We start from the raw sequence: 17,274 nt of genomic DNA, 5'->3' as shown, positions 1-17,274 counted from the left end.
ACTTACTCTCAGAGCAGATGATCCCAGCGGCATAGCGAGTGCCTGTCCTTGAACATCGCACACTGGCTCCATGGTTCTTACACTTGTCCAAGGACAGCTCGGTGCCCGCACACTTCACCCCACTCATCACCATCTCCTGCGCGCCCGTCTCCGCGTCCCAGTACCACGTTTCCTTGGGGTGGGGGGAGCAGGGTAAATGGAGGTCAGAGGTCACTGGCTGTACCAAATCCTATCACCACCACCATCTGTCCACCCACCAAAGAGCAGAGGTCAACACCATCAGTGATGGGGTCAAAGTGCAGAGTGGCAAGAGGGTCAAGAGGATACGGTGGGGGGGGGGGGTTGCCCCACCGGGGTGAATTCTGCATTTGGAAAGGTTGAGATAAACCTCCAAGATCTTCAAGGTAGGGAGCTAGGGCACCAGTGTCAGGGAGATGAGTGACTGTGAGTGTGTGAAAGAGGTAGAATCATAGAACACTACAGAACACAAGCAGGCCCTTCAGCCCATTTAGTCTATGCCAACCTGGTCTTCTGCCAAGTCCCATTGACCTGCACCTCTATTCCCCTCCCACTGATGTACTTATACAGATTTCGCTTAAAAGCTGCAATCAAGACTGCATCACTACTTCCACTGGCAGCTCGTTCCACACTCTTACCCTCTGAATGAAGAAGTTCCCCTCATTCCCCTTAAACATTTCACCTTTCACCCTTAATCCATGACCTCTAGTCCCAGCCTCAGCCATGCTCAGTGGAAAAAGCCTGCTTGCATTTACCCTATCTATACCCCTCATAATTTTGTATACCTCTATCAAATCTCCCCTCAATCTTCTACACTACAGGGAATGAAGTTCTAACCTATTCAACCTTTCCCTATAACACAGATCATCAAGTCCTGGCAACATCCGTGTAAAATTTCTCTGTACTCTTTCAATCTTATTGACATCTTTACTATAGGTAGGTAATCAAAATTGCACACAATACTCCAAATTAGGCCTCACTAATGTCTTGTACATCTCCAAAATAACATCTCATTTCCTCTACTCAGTACATTGCTTTATGAAGGTCAAAGTGAAGCTTTCTTTATGGCCCTATCTACCTGTGATTTCACTTCCAATGAATTCTGGACCTGTATTCCTAGATCCCTTTGTTCTACCACACTCCTCAGTGCCCTACTGTTCACTGTGTAAGACCTACCCTGGTTGGTCCTACCGAAGTGCAAAACCTCACACTTGTCTGCATTAAATTACATCTGCCATTTTCAGCTTATTTTTTCATCTGCTCCAGATTCCACTGCAAGCTCTGATAATCTTCCTCACTGTCCACTACATCCCCAATCTTGGTGTCATCTGCAAATCTGCTGATCCAGTTAACCACATTCTCATCCAGATAGTTTATATAGATGGCAAACAACAAAGGACCCTGCACCGATACCTGCAGCAGACCACCAGTCAGAGAGACAACCATCCGCTGCCACTCTCTGGCTTCTCCCACAAAGTCAATGTCTAATCCAATTTACTACCTCATCCTGAATGCCGAGCGACTGAACCTTTTTGACCACATCCCATGTGGGACCTTGTCAAAGACTTCGCTAAAGTCCATGTAGACAACATCCACTGCCTTGCCTTCATCCACTTTCATGGTAACATCCTCAAAAAACTCTATAAGATTACTTAGACATGACCTATCACACACAAAGCCATGCTGAATCAGTCCGTGTCTATCCAAATACTTGTATATCCAGTCCCTTAGAATACCTTCCAATATCTGATATCAGACTCACCAGCCTATAATTTCCTGGCTTTTTAGACATCGGAACATTAGCCATCCTCCAGTCCTCTGGACCCTCACCTGTCGCTAAGGATGATTTAAATATCTCTGCTAGGACCCCAGAATGCCTCCCATAGGGTTCAAGGGGACACCTTGTCAGGCCCTGGGGATTTATCCACCCTGTCTAGGCATGCGTCTGACCTACGTACTGGGAATGTGTGTGGGTGTTGGGTGCTGGATTTGTGCCCTGGTCTGAGAAGACGGGACAAGGTGTTCAGTGAGGATCCCTACTCTTGGTGGTGCTGGGCTTCGACATCCCACACTCCGGTGGGGATCTGGTCTTTGGGAGGGAAATCTGGTTTACGGGGTTCTGGTCTCCGAGGGTCTCTTGTAGGGGTCCGGCCTCTGGGAGGGGTCATGTTCTGGTCTCTGGGGAGGGGGCCTGTCTTCAGGAAGGACCAATTTCAAGGGTCCAGCCTCCAGGTGGGGTCATGTTGCCGGGTGTTTGGACTCTGGGGAGGGGTCCCGTTTCTCGGACGAGGTCCCGTCTCTGGGGAGGGGACCCGTCTCCGGCGTGCTCGGCTGTACGTACCGTCACCGCGTGCAGCGAGTACCCCAACCCCAGCTGTCTGCAGGCCACCATCGCCTCGCGGGTGCTCCAGCCGTCACTGCACACCATCCCCCAGCGCCCGTCCCGCAGCACCTCCACGCGGCCCTCGTAGTCTGTCCGCCCTCCGACCAGTCGCAGCTGTGGGAATGCTCACCTGGTCAGCTCAGTCCCACCCCGCAGAGCGCACCGGCTCACCCCTCGTCCTCCTCACTCTCCACACTGCCTCACCCCCTCATCACCTCCTTCACCAACAACACCCACCAGATCAGCAGCACCCCCTCCCCCTTAGCACACCCCCACCCTCTGCACTTCTTCATTCTCACCCCTCAATCCCTCACTCTCTATCCCTCACCTTAGACAAAGGAGCAGAATTGGGCCATTTGGTCCATCTAACCTACCCCACCATTCCATTATGGCTGATGTATTAATCCCCGAACCCCATTCACCTGCCTTCTCCGCATGTCTAATGAAGACAATCACCTCTGCTTTAAATACTCTGAATATACATTCTTCTTTTCCTCACTCCCCCTGCCCCACCACCCCTCCTCCTTACCCCCCCTCGCCCTCCCACTCCTCGTTCACCCTTCTCTGCTCCACAGGGGACAGGGTGGATGCAGTGGACAGCCCACAGACGATGGGCTGAATTTCCACCTTTGAAGAGATAATCTTTTCTCTCCTCTCCCTCGTTCCATCCTATCATCTCCCTCTCTCACACCCTCACCCTCTCCCATTCACTTTCCCTACCCCACTCCCCTGCTTTAGTCAGTCACTCACACCTCGAGTCAGTGGAGGTGTTGTTGGAGGTCTGTTGACCCACCTCCCTCCCCAGGATGTTAGTGGTTGGGGTTGTCATTTAGATATTCAGCCTGGAGTCAGCTCTCCTGGCTCTTCAAACCACGCCATGCAGTAAGCACCGATTTAACCCTAGGCTATTCACAGGACAATTTACAATGACCAATTGACCTGCTGACTGGTCCAGCTCTGGGCTGTGGGAGGAAACCGGAGCACCTGGAGGAAACCCACGCGGTCGTACAGACTCCTTACGGAATCGAACTCCGCCACCCCGAGCTGTAATGATACTGCGCTAACCGCTAAGCTACCATGGTTCCCATGCTCCGACGTACTTGCACAGCGTGGCTGGCGTATCCGAGCCCCAGCTGCCGACACACCACCGTGGCCTCCAGCATCCCCCAGCCCTCGCCACACAGGAGACCCCAGCGCTCGGACCCGTTCACCACTCCGGCCAGGATCTCCACCCTGCCCTCGAAACGCGTCCGTCCTCCGTTGATCCGGATCTAGCAGCGTTAGCGGGGTAGATGTTAGTGGCTGTGGAATGGTGCCAAGGCATGGGGGAGGGGGGAGCAGTATCGGGTGCGCAGTGCTGTGTATAATGTCACTCAGTACCAAACACACACATCCTCAGGAAAATACACCTGGGGTTAGACCACACTGGGGTCACCGTGTACAATTCTCATCTCTGTACCCCTGGGTTGGACCTCACTGGGGTCACCGTGTACAATTCTTGTCTCTGTACCCCTGGGTTGGACCTCACTGGGGTCACCCTGTACAATTCTTGTCTCTGTACCCCTGGGTTGGACCTCACTGGGGTCACCGTGTACAATTCTTGTCTCTGTACCCCTGGGTTGGACCTCACTGGGGTCACCGTGTACAATTCTTGTCTCTGTACCCCTGGGTTGGACCTCACTGGGGTCACCGTGTACAATTCTCATCTCTGTACCCCTGGGTTAGACCTCACTGGGGTCACCGTGTACAATTCTTGTCTCTGTACCCCTGGGTTAGACCACACTGGGGTCACCGTGTACAATTTTCATCTCTGTACCCCTGGGTTAGACCTCACTGGGGTCACCGTGTACAATTCTTGTCTCTGTACCCCTGGGTTAGACCTCACTGGGGTCACCGTGTACAATTCTTGTCTCTGTACCCCTGGGTTGGACCTCACTGGGGTCACCGTGTACAATTCTGGTCTCTGTACCCCTGGGTTGGACCTCACTGGGGTCACCGTGTACAATTCTCGTCTCTGTACCCCTGGGTTAGACCTCACTGGGGTCACCGTGTACAATTCTTGTCTCTGTACCCCTGGGTTGGACCTCACTGGGGTCACCGTGTACAATTCTGGTCTCTGTACCCCTGGGTTGGACCTCACTGGGGTCACTGTGTACAATTCTGGTCTCTGTACCCCTGGGTTAGACCTCACTGGGGTCACCGTGTACAATTCTGGTCTCTGTACCCTGGAGTTCAACCTCACTGGGGTCCAATCTGTATAATTCTGAACTCTGTACCCCTGGGTTAGACCTCACTGGGGTCACCGTGTACAATTCTCGTCTCTGTACCCCTGGGTTGGACCTCACTGGGGTCACCGTGTACAATTCTGGTCTCTGTACCCCTGGGTTGGACCTCACTGGGGTCACTGTGTACAATTCTGGTCTCTGTACCCCTGGGTTAGACCTCACTGGGGTCACCGTGTACAATTCTGGTCTCTGTACCCTGGAGTTCAACCTCACTGGGGTCCAATCTGTATAATTCTGAACTCTGTACCCCTGGGTTAGACCTCACTGGGGTCACCGTGTACAATTCTCGTCTCTGTACCCCTGGGTTGGACCTCACTGGGGTCACCGTGTACAATTCTGGTCTCTGTACCCTGGAGTTCGACCTCACTGGGGTCCAATCTGTATAATTCTGAACTCTGTACCCCTGGGTTAGACCTCACTGGGGTCCAATGTGTATAATTCTGAACTCTGTACCCCTGGGTTGGACCTCACTGGGGTCACCGTGTACAATTCTGGTCTCTGTACCCCGGAGTTCGACCTCACTGGGGTCCAATGTGTATAATTCTGAACTCTGTACCCCTGGGTTGGACCTCACTGGGGTTACTGTGTACCATTCTACTGGCAGAGGTAACCAGTTCTGGGACACTGGCAATGGGTGAGCAGCCAGTCAGGTACAGTTACCCCACACTGGACATGGACCAGGACTGGCCCAGAGGGGCTGCAGGAAAGGTGAGGGGGAGGGCTTATTATACACTGGAAGCACTGATTGAGATTCCTGGCATCTCGTTGGGAATGTCTCCACAATACTGCACACACTCCGGAGTTAAAGGGACCAAGCAAGCTTTCTCATAACAAACAAACTGTCCACACAGAATGTAGATGACCAGATCCCCCAAGGGGCGGGGCCAGGGGCGAAGGGTGAACGTGACGTAGAGGTACTGGGTGTAAAGGGGATGTGAGAACTGAACATGGAGTGAAAGAGATGGGTCAGAGCCCCAGAGAGTGGAAGGCACAGAAGCAGAGACAGGAAAACAGTCCTTTTGGCCCATTGAGTCTGTGCTGACCCACTACACTAATTTTACCATTTCAATGTCCCCACAGTCCCACAGATTCCAACCCCTCACCCACACGTTAAGAACAAATTATTGATCTGGCAGTCTACCACATTGTAGTCCTTGCAGTTCATTTCTCTGCCTTGCCTCCCCGGTGTTTGTACTTGTATATGGAATGATCTGACTGGAAGTCACATAGAAGTGTGTGCCGTGGTTGACAGGGTTGACAGCCTCAAGTTTCTAGGTGTGAGCATCACCAACAGCCTGTTCTGGTCTAATGATGGGTAAGAAAGCTCGCCAACACCTCTACTTCTTCAGGAGGCAAAAGAAATTTGCCATGTCCTTGTCAACCCTAACCAATAACCTTCGATGTACCATAGAAAACCTCCTATGCAGACACTACACGGTTTCATATGGTAACTGCTTTGTCCAAGAAACTGCAGACAGTGGTGGACACAGCTTTGCATGTCAGGGAGACCAGCCTCCCTGCTATTGAGTTTGTCCACACTTCTCGCTGCCTCAGTAGAACACCAACATCATCAAAGACCCCTCCCACCCCAGGCATGCTCTTCTCCCCCTCCCATCAGGCGGAAGATACAAAAGTATCACCACGTTCAAGGAGAGCTCCTAACCTGCTGTCAGGAGATAACTGAATGGTCTCCTAGTACGATAGGATGAACTGTTAACCGTACATCTACTACATCACGGCCTTGCACTCTATTGTCGACCTACACTGCACTTTCTCTGTAGCTGCAAAACTTTACTCTGCATTGTTATTATTTTACCTCAATGCACTGTGATCTGTATGGACTGTGTGCAAGAAAAGCCTCCCACTCGGTAAATCGACATTTATAAACCAATCCCGATTCCTAAAGTTTTCCACTGTATCTAAGGACGTGTCACCATGAAAAACCGAATAACACACACAAAATGCCGGAGGAACTCAGTAGGTCAGGCAGCATCTATGGAAATGAATATTCAGTTAACGAGGAGGTCATCATCTGGGTAGCCTCCAACTTGATGGCATGAATATCAACTTCTCCCTCTGGTTAAAAAAAAACATTCCCACCCTTCACTCTGGCTTCCTATTTCTTCTCACCTGCCTATCACCTCACCCCGGTGTCCCCTCTTCCCTTTCTCCCATGGCCCACTCTCCAGTCCTATCAGATACTCCAGCCCTTTACCTTTCCCACCAACTGGCTTCATCTATCACCTTCTAGCTCTTTCCCCCTTCCCCTACCTTTATATTCTGCCGTCTTCCACCATCCTGATGAAAGGCCTGGACTGGAAACGTCGACTGTTCATTCATTTCCACAGATGCTGCCTGACCTGTTGAGTTCCCCCAGATTTCCAGCATCTGCAGAATCTCTTGCGTTAATGAAGAGCATTTGCTTCAGGTTGAGACATCGGAGTCAAGTCCCGATGAAGGGGTCTTGGTCTGAATCAGGACCTATAAATCCCCCTCTGTAGACGCTGCCTGGCCTGCTGAGTTCCTCCAAAATGTGTGTGTTGCTGTAGATTTCCAGCATCCGCAGAATCTCTTGTGTTTATACATTGCTCTGTCTGGCTGATTGTCTCTCGGTGAGTTGTATGCAAGGACTCCTAGATCCCTCAACACTGATAGCTCACTGACTCAATTATTCACAGACCAGTCTATTCTTTAACTGTAATGATGGCTTCCCTACTCTCCAACTTATCTTCTGCCTGTGCTGTACGTCCCACCCCACAGCGTCACCTCACATCTACACCCCTGACTACCGTTGTCCAATGAGCCACTCACTGGGAACATCAGGGAGTTGTAGTTACTGAGTGACATAGGGTAATGGTGGCCAGGAGTAGTGAGAGTACCAGAGACAGGAAGTGAGATCAAGTTGGGTTATTTGACAGTGAAGACATTGCGATTGGATCAGAGATACAAGCTCTGGGGTAGTGGGAATAATGGACAATACATGTCAGTAACAAATGGCACAATCTCTGCTGAGACAAGGTCCAGTTACACAGCATGATCCCAGAGTCCTGGTCTCATCCTGAGAGATGAGGTGTGGTGTAACCCACCAAGGCCCCAGAGTCCTGGTCTCATTACAGTGTGGTCCATCCAATGTTTGTTTTGTTACCAATTACAGGAAGATTAAAGCCAGCTTTCTCTGTTAGAGGCTCCCGGGACACCGTGTCTGACTGTGGGGGACCAAACAAGGAAGTGGGATCTCCCCACACTGTCCCATCACGCGCTCCCAGGGTCAGACACAGAGTGAAACTCCCTCCACACTGTCCCATCACACATTCCTGGGGTCAGACACAGAGTGGAGCTCCCTCTACACTGTCCCATCACACACTCCTGGGGTCAGATGAAGAGTGAGACTCCCTCTACACTGTCCCATCACACACTTTTGGGGTCAGGCACAGAGTGAAGCTCCCTCCACACTGTCCCATCACACACTCCTGGGGTCAGACAAAGAGTGAGGCTCCCTCTACACTGTCCCATCATACACTTTTGGGGTCAAACACAGAGTGAAGCTCCCTCCACACTGTCCCATCACACACTCCCGGGGTCAGACACAGAGTGAAGCTCCCTCTACACTGTCCCATCACACACTCCCGGGGTCAGACACAGAGTGAAGCTCCCTCCCCACTGTCCCATCACACACTCCTGGGGTCAGACACAGAGTGAAGCTCCCTCCACACTGTCCCATCACACACTCCTGGGGTCAGACAAAGAGTGAGGCTCCCTCTACACTGTCCTATCATACACTTTTGGGGTCAAACACAGAGTGAAGCTCCCTCCACACTGTCCCATCACACACTCCTGGGGTCAGACACAATGTCCAGCAGTCCAAAGAGTCAGCAGATTCACTCTGATCTTGGGGCCGATACCCCTTCCTAACCCGTACTCTTGCCTCTCCCTCCATTTTCCCCTCCTCCTTTCCCCCGAACCCTCAGTCTCTCCCCTCACCCCATCCCTCCTAAACTCTGAGCACCCTTCCCCCCACCTCACCACTGCCCCTTACCCCACCCTGATATCATCAACCCATTCTCACACACTCGTCCCCTCCCCTACTGACTGCCTCTGTCTGTCCCCACTAATTCACGCCCTGCCCCCTTCTCATCCCTTTCCCTCACACCCACTCATTGCCCTACCTCTCTCCTCGCCCTTACACACTCCATGCACTCCCCTCCCCTACCTCCCTCTCACGCCTGCATTCGCTGGCTCCCCGCCCCTCCTCCTCCCCGTAGGGACCCCACCTCTCTCTCCTTCCTCCCCGTTAGCCTCTCCCCACCTGACCTCTCTCCCACCCTGCACCTCCCAATCATTCTTCCCCCTCCTTCCATGCTTCCTCACTAGCCCCCTCTCCCCTCACCCCCTCCCTCCCTCTCTGAACACAGACTCTGACCATTTTCTCCAGGCCCATGTACGGCACGTTACAGCGCACAGCTGCGTCCTCGCTGTGTTTACAGCCATCCTGGCTGATGTTCTTGGCCGGGCAGTCCCAGATGGACTTCTCGAAGCCGGTGCACTTCACCTCATTCAGGTAGATAGGACCCATCCCTGGAACACAGTGCGGGAAAGGAGAGGGGGTGTGGGTGAGCTCACAGACACGTAGATCCCCATGTTTCACACCCCTGCCCTGGACCCACTTCCCCGACCAGGATATCCTGAGGCCGGTCCCTGGTCCCTGCTAGGGGACAGATCAGAGGGTCTTGGCCCATAACATCGACTGTTTGTTCTCCTCCATAGATGCTACCTGACTTTCTGAGTTCCTCCAGCATTTTGTGTGTGTAATGCAGAATCTTTGTGTTTATGGAACAGAGATTAGCTCCATTCGTCACGGGTACTTTCCCACATTCTGAACTCATAGTGGGCAATAGGTCAGTGGGAGTCTTTCACTGGACAACAGCGCAGACGTAGTAGAAGCGTTCCCGCGCAGGTCCGGAGTGGAACTTGAAAAACCCGGTCTCATAAAAGTGAGGTGCCGTCTAGCGGAGTGGTCATCGTCGGAGTGGTCATCGTCAGAGTGGTCATCGTCAGAGTGGTCTGAGTCAGAGTGGTAAGGCTTTCGCTAAGCAGGCTTCGGCGAGAACAGGCAGAGGCGAGGCAAGTAGGTAAGTTTATTTCTTATTTCTTTTTCTCATTTACCTCTTGAGAGAATAGGGGTGCGTCTACAGAGCCAGGGTTCTGCTCTGGGAGTCGGGTGTGGGATTTCCAGGAGACTCCCAGCCTCCCCGATGGCCACGTCTGCACCAGGTGCATCGAGATGCAGCTCCTTAGAGACTGAGTTAGGGAACTGGAGCTGCAGCTCGATGAACTTTAGCTTGTTAGGGAAATTGAAGCAGTGATAGACAGGAGCTACAGGGAGGTAGTCACCCCAAGGCTATAGGAGACAGATAAATGGGTGATTCAAGAGAGGGAAGGGAGAATGACAGATTGTGGAGTGCACCCCTTTGGCTGTCCCCCTCAACAATAAGTACTCCATTTTGAGTATTGTTGGGGGGGGGGGTGGAATGACCTACCTGGAGGAAGCAATAGCAGCCGTGCCCCTGGCACAGAGTCTGGCCCTGTGGCTCAGAAGAGTAGGGATCTGAAGTGGATGGCAGTGGTCATAGGGGACTCTATAGTCAGGGGGACAGATAGACGATGAGAAAAAGAAACACTGATGGTAGTTTGCCTCCCAGGTGCTAGGGTCCGTGATGTTTCTGTATGTGTCCACAATATCCTGAAAAGGGAGGTGAGCAGCCAGAAGTTGTGGTATATATTGGTACCAATGATGTAGGTAGAAAAGGGGAGGAGGTCCTGAAAAGAGAATATAGGGAGTTAGGAAGGAAGCTGAAGCAGGACCTCAACAGTAGTAATCTCACTGCCTGTGCCACGTGACAGTGAGGATAGGAATAGAATGAAGTGGCAGATAAATGCGTGGCTGAAGAATTGGAGCAGGGGGCAGGAATACAAATTTCTGGATGACTGGGACCTCTTCTAGGACAGCTGTGATCTTTACAAAAGGGAGGGGTTGCACTTGAATCCGAAGAGGACCAATATTCCTGTGGGCAGGTTTACGAGAGCTGTTGGGAGTAGTTTAAGCAAAGATGGCAGGGGGATGGGAACCAGTACGATAGAGCTGAGGATGATCCAGCAGGTTTACAAATAGATGATGGGTGTAACATGAATGTAAGGAAGGGCAAGTCAGTGACTGGGTACAAATGCAGACAGAGCAAAGAGTTAAATTATACTACAGAGGCAAAATTCAAAAGGACGAAGAATGCAGGATTGAAGGTGCTATATTTAAATGTGCATAGCATTTGGAATAAGGTGGACGTACTCGTAGCACAGATAGAGACTGATCAGTATGACTGTGGGCATCACTGAGTCGTGGCTGAAAGAAGGCCATAGTTCGGAGCTTAACATCAAAGGATATACTTCGTATTGAAAGGACAGGCAGGAAGGCAGGGGCAGTGGTATGGCTCTGTTGGTAAGAGATGGAATTACATCTTTAGAAAGAGGTGACAGGGTCTGACAATGTTGAATCTTTGTGGGTGGAGTTAAGAAACTGCAAGGGTGAAAAAAAAACCATTATGGGAATCATATCTAGGCCTCCAAATAGTAGCTAAGATGTGGGGTTCAGATTGCAATGGGAGCTGGAAAAGGTATGAAATAAAGGTAATGACACAATTGTAATGGGAATTTCAATATACAAAGGGATTGGGAAATCTCATCATGGGTTCCGAGGCTTTGGGATACTTGGAGACTAATGATAAAATAAGTCAAAGTCAGCGTGGGTTCTGTAAAGGGAAATCTTGCCTGACAAATCTGTTAGAGTTCTTTGAGGAACTAACAAGCAGGGTGGACAAAGGAGAGGCAGTGGGTGTCATTTACTTGGATTTTCAGAAGGCGTTTGATAAGGTGCCACACATGAGGTTGCTTAACAAGATAAAATCCTATAGCATTACAGGAATCCGCCATTCGATCGCGGTTATCAGAAGAGAGCTTCTAAAAATTCCCGTGCCTGCCTCGTGTTTGCCCGGGCGAGAACCTCCACAGTCACCCAATTAAAGTGGCGTCCTTCTTGGTCTTTGTGTACCCAGATCAGCGACAGTGGATCATGTCTCTGGACCACCAGTTGCGAGTTTATGTCCTGTCTGGCCGATGTAGTTCTTGTTGCAGTCTCCACAGGCGGTCCTGTACACCACATTGCTTTTGTCGGTTGTCTTTGCTGTTACCTTGGTTCCCGAGACAAGCTCCCTTAATGTCACCGTTGGTTTGTGAGTGATTGCAATGCTGTGAGGTTTGAGCAGTCGAGCTGTCATTTCAGAGATATTCCTGATGTAGGGCAAGGTCGTGCCGTGAGTAAGGTCTGAGCGACTCTGTAAGCATCTCCTGGTGAAATTCCATGGGTAACCATTGTTTCAAAACAACTTGAATAAGTGCTTCACTCCCCTGGCCCGAGGTCTGGTGATGCTGCAGTGTGTCTCTGCTCTCCTAAATACAGAGGTGCTGGAAAGTTTGCGAACCTTGTAGAATTTTCTCTATATCTACATAAATATGACCTAAAATGTGATCAGATCTTCATGCAAGTCCTAAACTAAATAAAAAGAACCCAATTAAATAAATAACACAAAAACATTATACTTATTCATTTACTTATTAAGAAAACTGATCCAATATTACATGTATTTGTTGGAAAAACTATGTGAACCTCTGGGGTAATGCCTTCCTAAAAGCGATTTCGACTCGGGTGTTCCAATCAATGAGATGAGATTGGACATGTGAGTCGTAGAGGTGCCCTGCCCTATAAAAAAGACACACAAAGTCAGTGCCTGCTCTTCCCAAGAAAGATCTGTTTATGTGCACCGTGCCTCAAAGCAACGTTCAGTGGATCTTAGAAAAAGAATTGTAGAGATGCATGAAGCTGGAAAAGGCTACAAAAGCATTTCTAAAGACCTGAGTGTTCATCAGTCCACAGTAAGAGAAATTGTCTATAAATGGAAGAAACTCAGTACTGTTGCTACTCTCCCGAGGAGTGGGCATCCTGCAAAGATCACACCAGGAGCACAACTGCTATGCTGAAGGAGGTGAAAAAGAACCCAAGGGTAACAGCAAAAGATCTGCAGAGATCTCTAGAACTTTAAGTCTCTGCTGATATATCCACTATAAGAAAAGCGCTTAACAAGAATAGTGTTCATGGAAGGATACCACAGAGGAAACCATGGCTCTCCAAAAAAAACCATTGCTGCTTATCTCAAGTTTGCAAAAGACCACTTGGATGTTCCACAATGCTTCTGGGACAATGTTCTATGGACAGATGAGAGAAAAGTTGAACTTTTTGGCAGAAATGCACATTGCTATGTTTGGAGGAAAAAGGGCAGTGCACATCAACACCAAAACCTCATCCCAACTGTGAAGCATGGTGGAAGGAGCATCATGGTTTGGGGCTGCTTTGCTGCCTCAGGGCCTGGACAGCTTGCAATCGTTGAGGGAACAATGAATTCAAAATTGTATCAAGATATTTTACAGGAAAATGTCAGGGTAGCAGTCCACCACCTGAAACTTAATAGAAGTTGGATAAAGCAACAAGGCAAAGATCTGAGGCTCATGAGTAAATCACAACAGAATGGTTTAAAAAGAAGAAAATTTGTGTTTTGGAATGGCCAAGTCAAAGTCCTGACCTTAATCCTTTACAAATGTTGTGCAAGAACCTGAAGCAAGCAGTTCACGCAAAGAAGTCTACCAACATTCCAGAATTGAAGCAGTTTTGTAACGAGGAATGGCCTAAAATTCCTCCAAGCTGATGTGCAGGACTGATCAACAGTTACTGGATACATTTGGTTGAAATAATTGCTGTACAGGGGGGTTACACCAGTTACTGAAAGCAGAGGTTTACATACTTTTTCCAACAAATACATGTAATATTGGATCTTTTTTTCCAACAAATAAACGAACAAGAATAATCTTTTGTGCTATTTATTTAATTGGGATTTCTTTATCTAGCTTTAGGACTTACATGACAACCTGATCACATTACTCTTGCTCAAAATTGTACATGCAGAAATAGAGAAAATTCTAAAGGGTCCATGAACTTTCCAGCACCACTGTAAGGTGCAAATGCAGCTTTACTTGTGGCAGGCCGGGTGGCTGCTGTGTTGTTCAATACTTGATCCATCTGCATACCCTTCCAGTAGACACTGTCTCTGCACCGTTCCAAAATGAGGGAGATGAAGTCAGGGTAGAACTTGTACAGTGAATGGAGGAGCTCTGGGGATTGTTGTGGCACAGAGGGGCGAGTGCACAGTTTGTTGAAAGCGAAGTCACAGGGAGGTAAGATGGTGAAGAAGGTGTTTGGCACACTGACCGTCATCAGGTGAAGTTATATGTAGCATTGCTGAGACTTCTCTTGTAGTCTTGAAAGCACTGTGTACAGTTTTGAACACCAAAACCAGGAGAGTCTGTACAGAGTACAACCATGAGAAGTGACCTGTTAGATCACGAGGGGCAGAAACAGGATCATGTGAAAGTGCATCAACATTCCTGGGGGGGGGGGGGGGGTAAAACAAGAGGGCATATATTTTGATCAGAGGGGAGAGATTTAAAAGGATATCAGTGGCAGCTTATTCACACAAAGAGTGGTACGTATTTGAAATGAGCTGCCAAATACAGGACATTTTAAAACCATCTCGATGAGTACACGAGTCACCCAGCCCCACACACCATACTCCTCACTCCCCCTCCCCTCTCGCTCTGCCACCCCACCCCCACCTTCAACCCTCCCTACCTGCACTCCGACCTCTCACCTTTGCCCATGCGGGCGCCGGTGAGCGCCTCCTGGGCGCTGCCGAATCCGAGCTGTCGACAGACGACGCTGGCGGAGAGCAAGTCCCAGCGGTCGTCACACACAGTGCCCCACTCGCCGGCCCGGAGCACCTCCACGCGGCCCTCGCCTGCCCGCGCCCCCCGCCTTCAGCCGCACCCACTGCTGCCACACACAACAGCGTCAGTCCGAGGCACGGGGCGTGGGGTAGAAGGTGAAGGGATGGGGGGGAGAAAGAGAGGGAGAAGGGGGAAAAGTGGGAAGGGGTGGGGATGAGAGAGGAGAGAGGGAGAGAGATGAACCCACTGCATCCAAATCAACACACCCAACACTATCGCTCCATCACTATCCTCCTCTCACCACCCCTCCCCCCTCCACACCCCCTGCCCCCTCCAGAAACTCCCCTCTTTGCCTCTCCCTCACCTCTCCTGTCCACCACTCTGCCCCTCTGTCCCCATCACCCTCCCTCTCCCCACACCCTATTCCTACCCAGCTCTGGCCCTGCCCATCCACTCTGCCCGCACCCTAATGCATCCCAACTCCCATCTCTTCCCCTGCTTCACCCCACCCACCCCTGCCCTCCCCGCTCCTTGCCCACCTGGGGCTCTCTCTTGCGGCGAGACTTGCTGAAGGCCCCGGAGCTGCAGCTGACGGCAGCGGGCATTCCTCCCGCACAGGGGGCACTGGTGTTGCCCTTGGCCAGGACCAGCGGGCACAGCGCCAGGTGGTTCTCAGTGCCCACGCACTGGACCGAATGCACACGGAAGTGGGACCGCTGCCGGCTCAGCACCATCCTGCGGAGAGAGACACCATCAACCCGGGGCTCCGAGGGGAGGGGGGAAACGGATAGGGAGGGGAGTGAGGTGGGAGAGAGGAGGATGTGGAGTGGGAGGAGGAGCGGGAGGAGCAGAGCAGGACGGAGGGGTAGTGGGAGAGGAGGGTAGGAGGGTAGGAGGGGAGATAAAGAGGGGGAGAAAGGGGAAAGGTGGTGAGCGGCTGGAGGGATGATGAGAGATGGGGATGAGGATAAAAGAAGGGGGAAGGGGAGGAAGAAGACAGAAGGGTGTAGGAGTGGAGAAGACAGGGAGAGGAGGAGGAAGGAAAGAGTTACAGGGAAAGTGGAGGGAGGAGAGATGAGGGGGAGTGCTTCTCAACACTCCCAGGATCAGACACAGAGTGAATCTCCCTCCACACTGTCCCATCACACACTCCCAGGGTCAGACACAGAGTGAAGCTCCCTCTACACCGTCCCATCACACACTCCCGGGGTCAGACACAGAGTGAATCTCCCTCCACACTGTCCCATCCCACACTCCCAGGGTCAGACACAGAGTGAAGCTCCCTCCACACTGTCCCATCACAAACTCCCAGGGTCAGACACAGAGTGAATCTCCCTCCACACTGTCCCATCACACACTCCCAGGGTCAGACGCAGAGTGAATCTCCCTCCACACCGCCCCATCACACACTCCCTGGGTCAGACACAGAGTGTATCTCCCTCCACACCATCCCATCACACACTCCCGGGATCAGACACAGAGAGAATCTCCCTCCACACCGCCCCATCACACACTCCCGGGATCAGACACAGAGAGAATCTCCCTCCACACCATCCCATCACAAACTCCTGGGGTCAGACACAGAGTGAAGCTCCCTCTGCACTGTCCCATCACACACTCCCGGGGTCAGACACAGAGTGAAGCTCCCTCTACACTGCCCCATCACACACTCCCAGGGTCAGACACAGAGTGAATCTCCCTCCACACCGTCCCATCACACACTCCCGGGGTCAGACACAAAGTAAAGCTCCCTCTACACTGTCCCATCACACACTCCCGGGGTCAGATACCCGTGGGATGTGTGATGTGGTCAGTAGATCAGGATGAAAATTCTAGAGAGAACATTCTGGAGGATGTCCTGAGAGGCGATGGGGGTGGTGGGGAGTGTTAGTGGATGGTATGGACGGGGAGCACGAGCCAATGAAACCCACTGCCCGCAGGTTTCTGTGGGGGGGAGGAATGAGTCACCATTCCCCCACCCGTTACCTGGGCCCAGGTTTCCGGCCCCAGCGTCCACTTGCCCGACGCCTCCTCCACCGTCTGCAGAGAAAAACGGCAGGGGGTTTCAAGGGGTGGTCTGCACACCCCTCCCAAAAGCACATTTGACACCTTCACCGAGAAACCTCTAAATTCTCCCCACACCCCTCCCAAAATACCACCACATGCCTCTCCCATCCACCCAACCCTGGGACACCACACCCTTCCCATCCCCAAAATGCCCCACACTCTCCCCTTCCGAAACACACCAACATTTTCCCCACCACAGTTCACTTACCCCAGAACACCACTGCCCTACAGAGCCCTCCCCACGTTGCTCCTCCCCCAGTGATGGACTACATCCAGAATACAGAGGTGTTTGCAAGTTCAGGTGGATGAATCCACAGGATCTGACAAGGTTTTCTCTTGGACCTCCTGGGGGCAAGTGCAAAATTGTAGTGGCCCTAGCAGAGGCATTTAAAATGTCCTTAACCATTTGATGATGTGTAATGTTGTTCCATTGTTTACGAAAATCTCTGACTGTGACTAGTGAAGTGCCACAAGGATCGGTGCTGGGTCCTTTGTTATTTGTCATCTCTTTCAGTGATCTGAGTGATAACGTGGTGAACTGGATCAGCAAATTTGTGGATGACACAAGATTGGGGACAGCAAGGAAGGCTATCAGATCTTGCAGCTAGATCTGGACCAACTGGAAAAATGGACTGAAAA

At 51.2% G+C, this 17,274-nt stretch overlaps 1 protein-coding gene across 1 annotated transcript in view; it reads right to left on the bottom strand.

Moving 5' to 3' along the window:
* Window positions 1–17,274, bottom strand: part of LOC140726099 (lysyl oxidase homolog 3B-like) — a 49,156-nt gene that overhangs the window by 15,791 nt on the left and 16,091 nt on the right. Inside the window, 7 exon segments of the mRNA XM_073042052.1 lie at window positions 7–172; window positions 2,360–2,515; window positions 3,502–3,672; window positions 9,107–9,261; window positions 14,493–14,656; window positions 15,097–15,303; window positions 16,555–16,608. Of these exon segments, the coding sequence (XP_072898153.1) occupies window positions 7–172; window positions 2,360–2,515; window positions 3,502–3,672; window positions 9,107–9,261; window positions 14,493–14,656; window positions 15,097–15,303; window positions 16,555–16,608 (1,073 nt within the window).

This window comes from Hemitrygon akajei, chromosome 4 (assembly GCF_048418815.1).
Source record: "Hemitrygon akajei chromosome 4, sHemAka1.3, whole genome shotgun sequence".
NCBI classification, from domain to species: domain Eukaryota; kingdom Metazoa; phylum Chordata; class Chondrichthyes; order Myliobatiformes; family Dasyatidae; genus Hemitrygon; species Hemitrygon akajei.
This window is presented reverse-complemented; position numbering and strand designations above follow the sequence as displayed.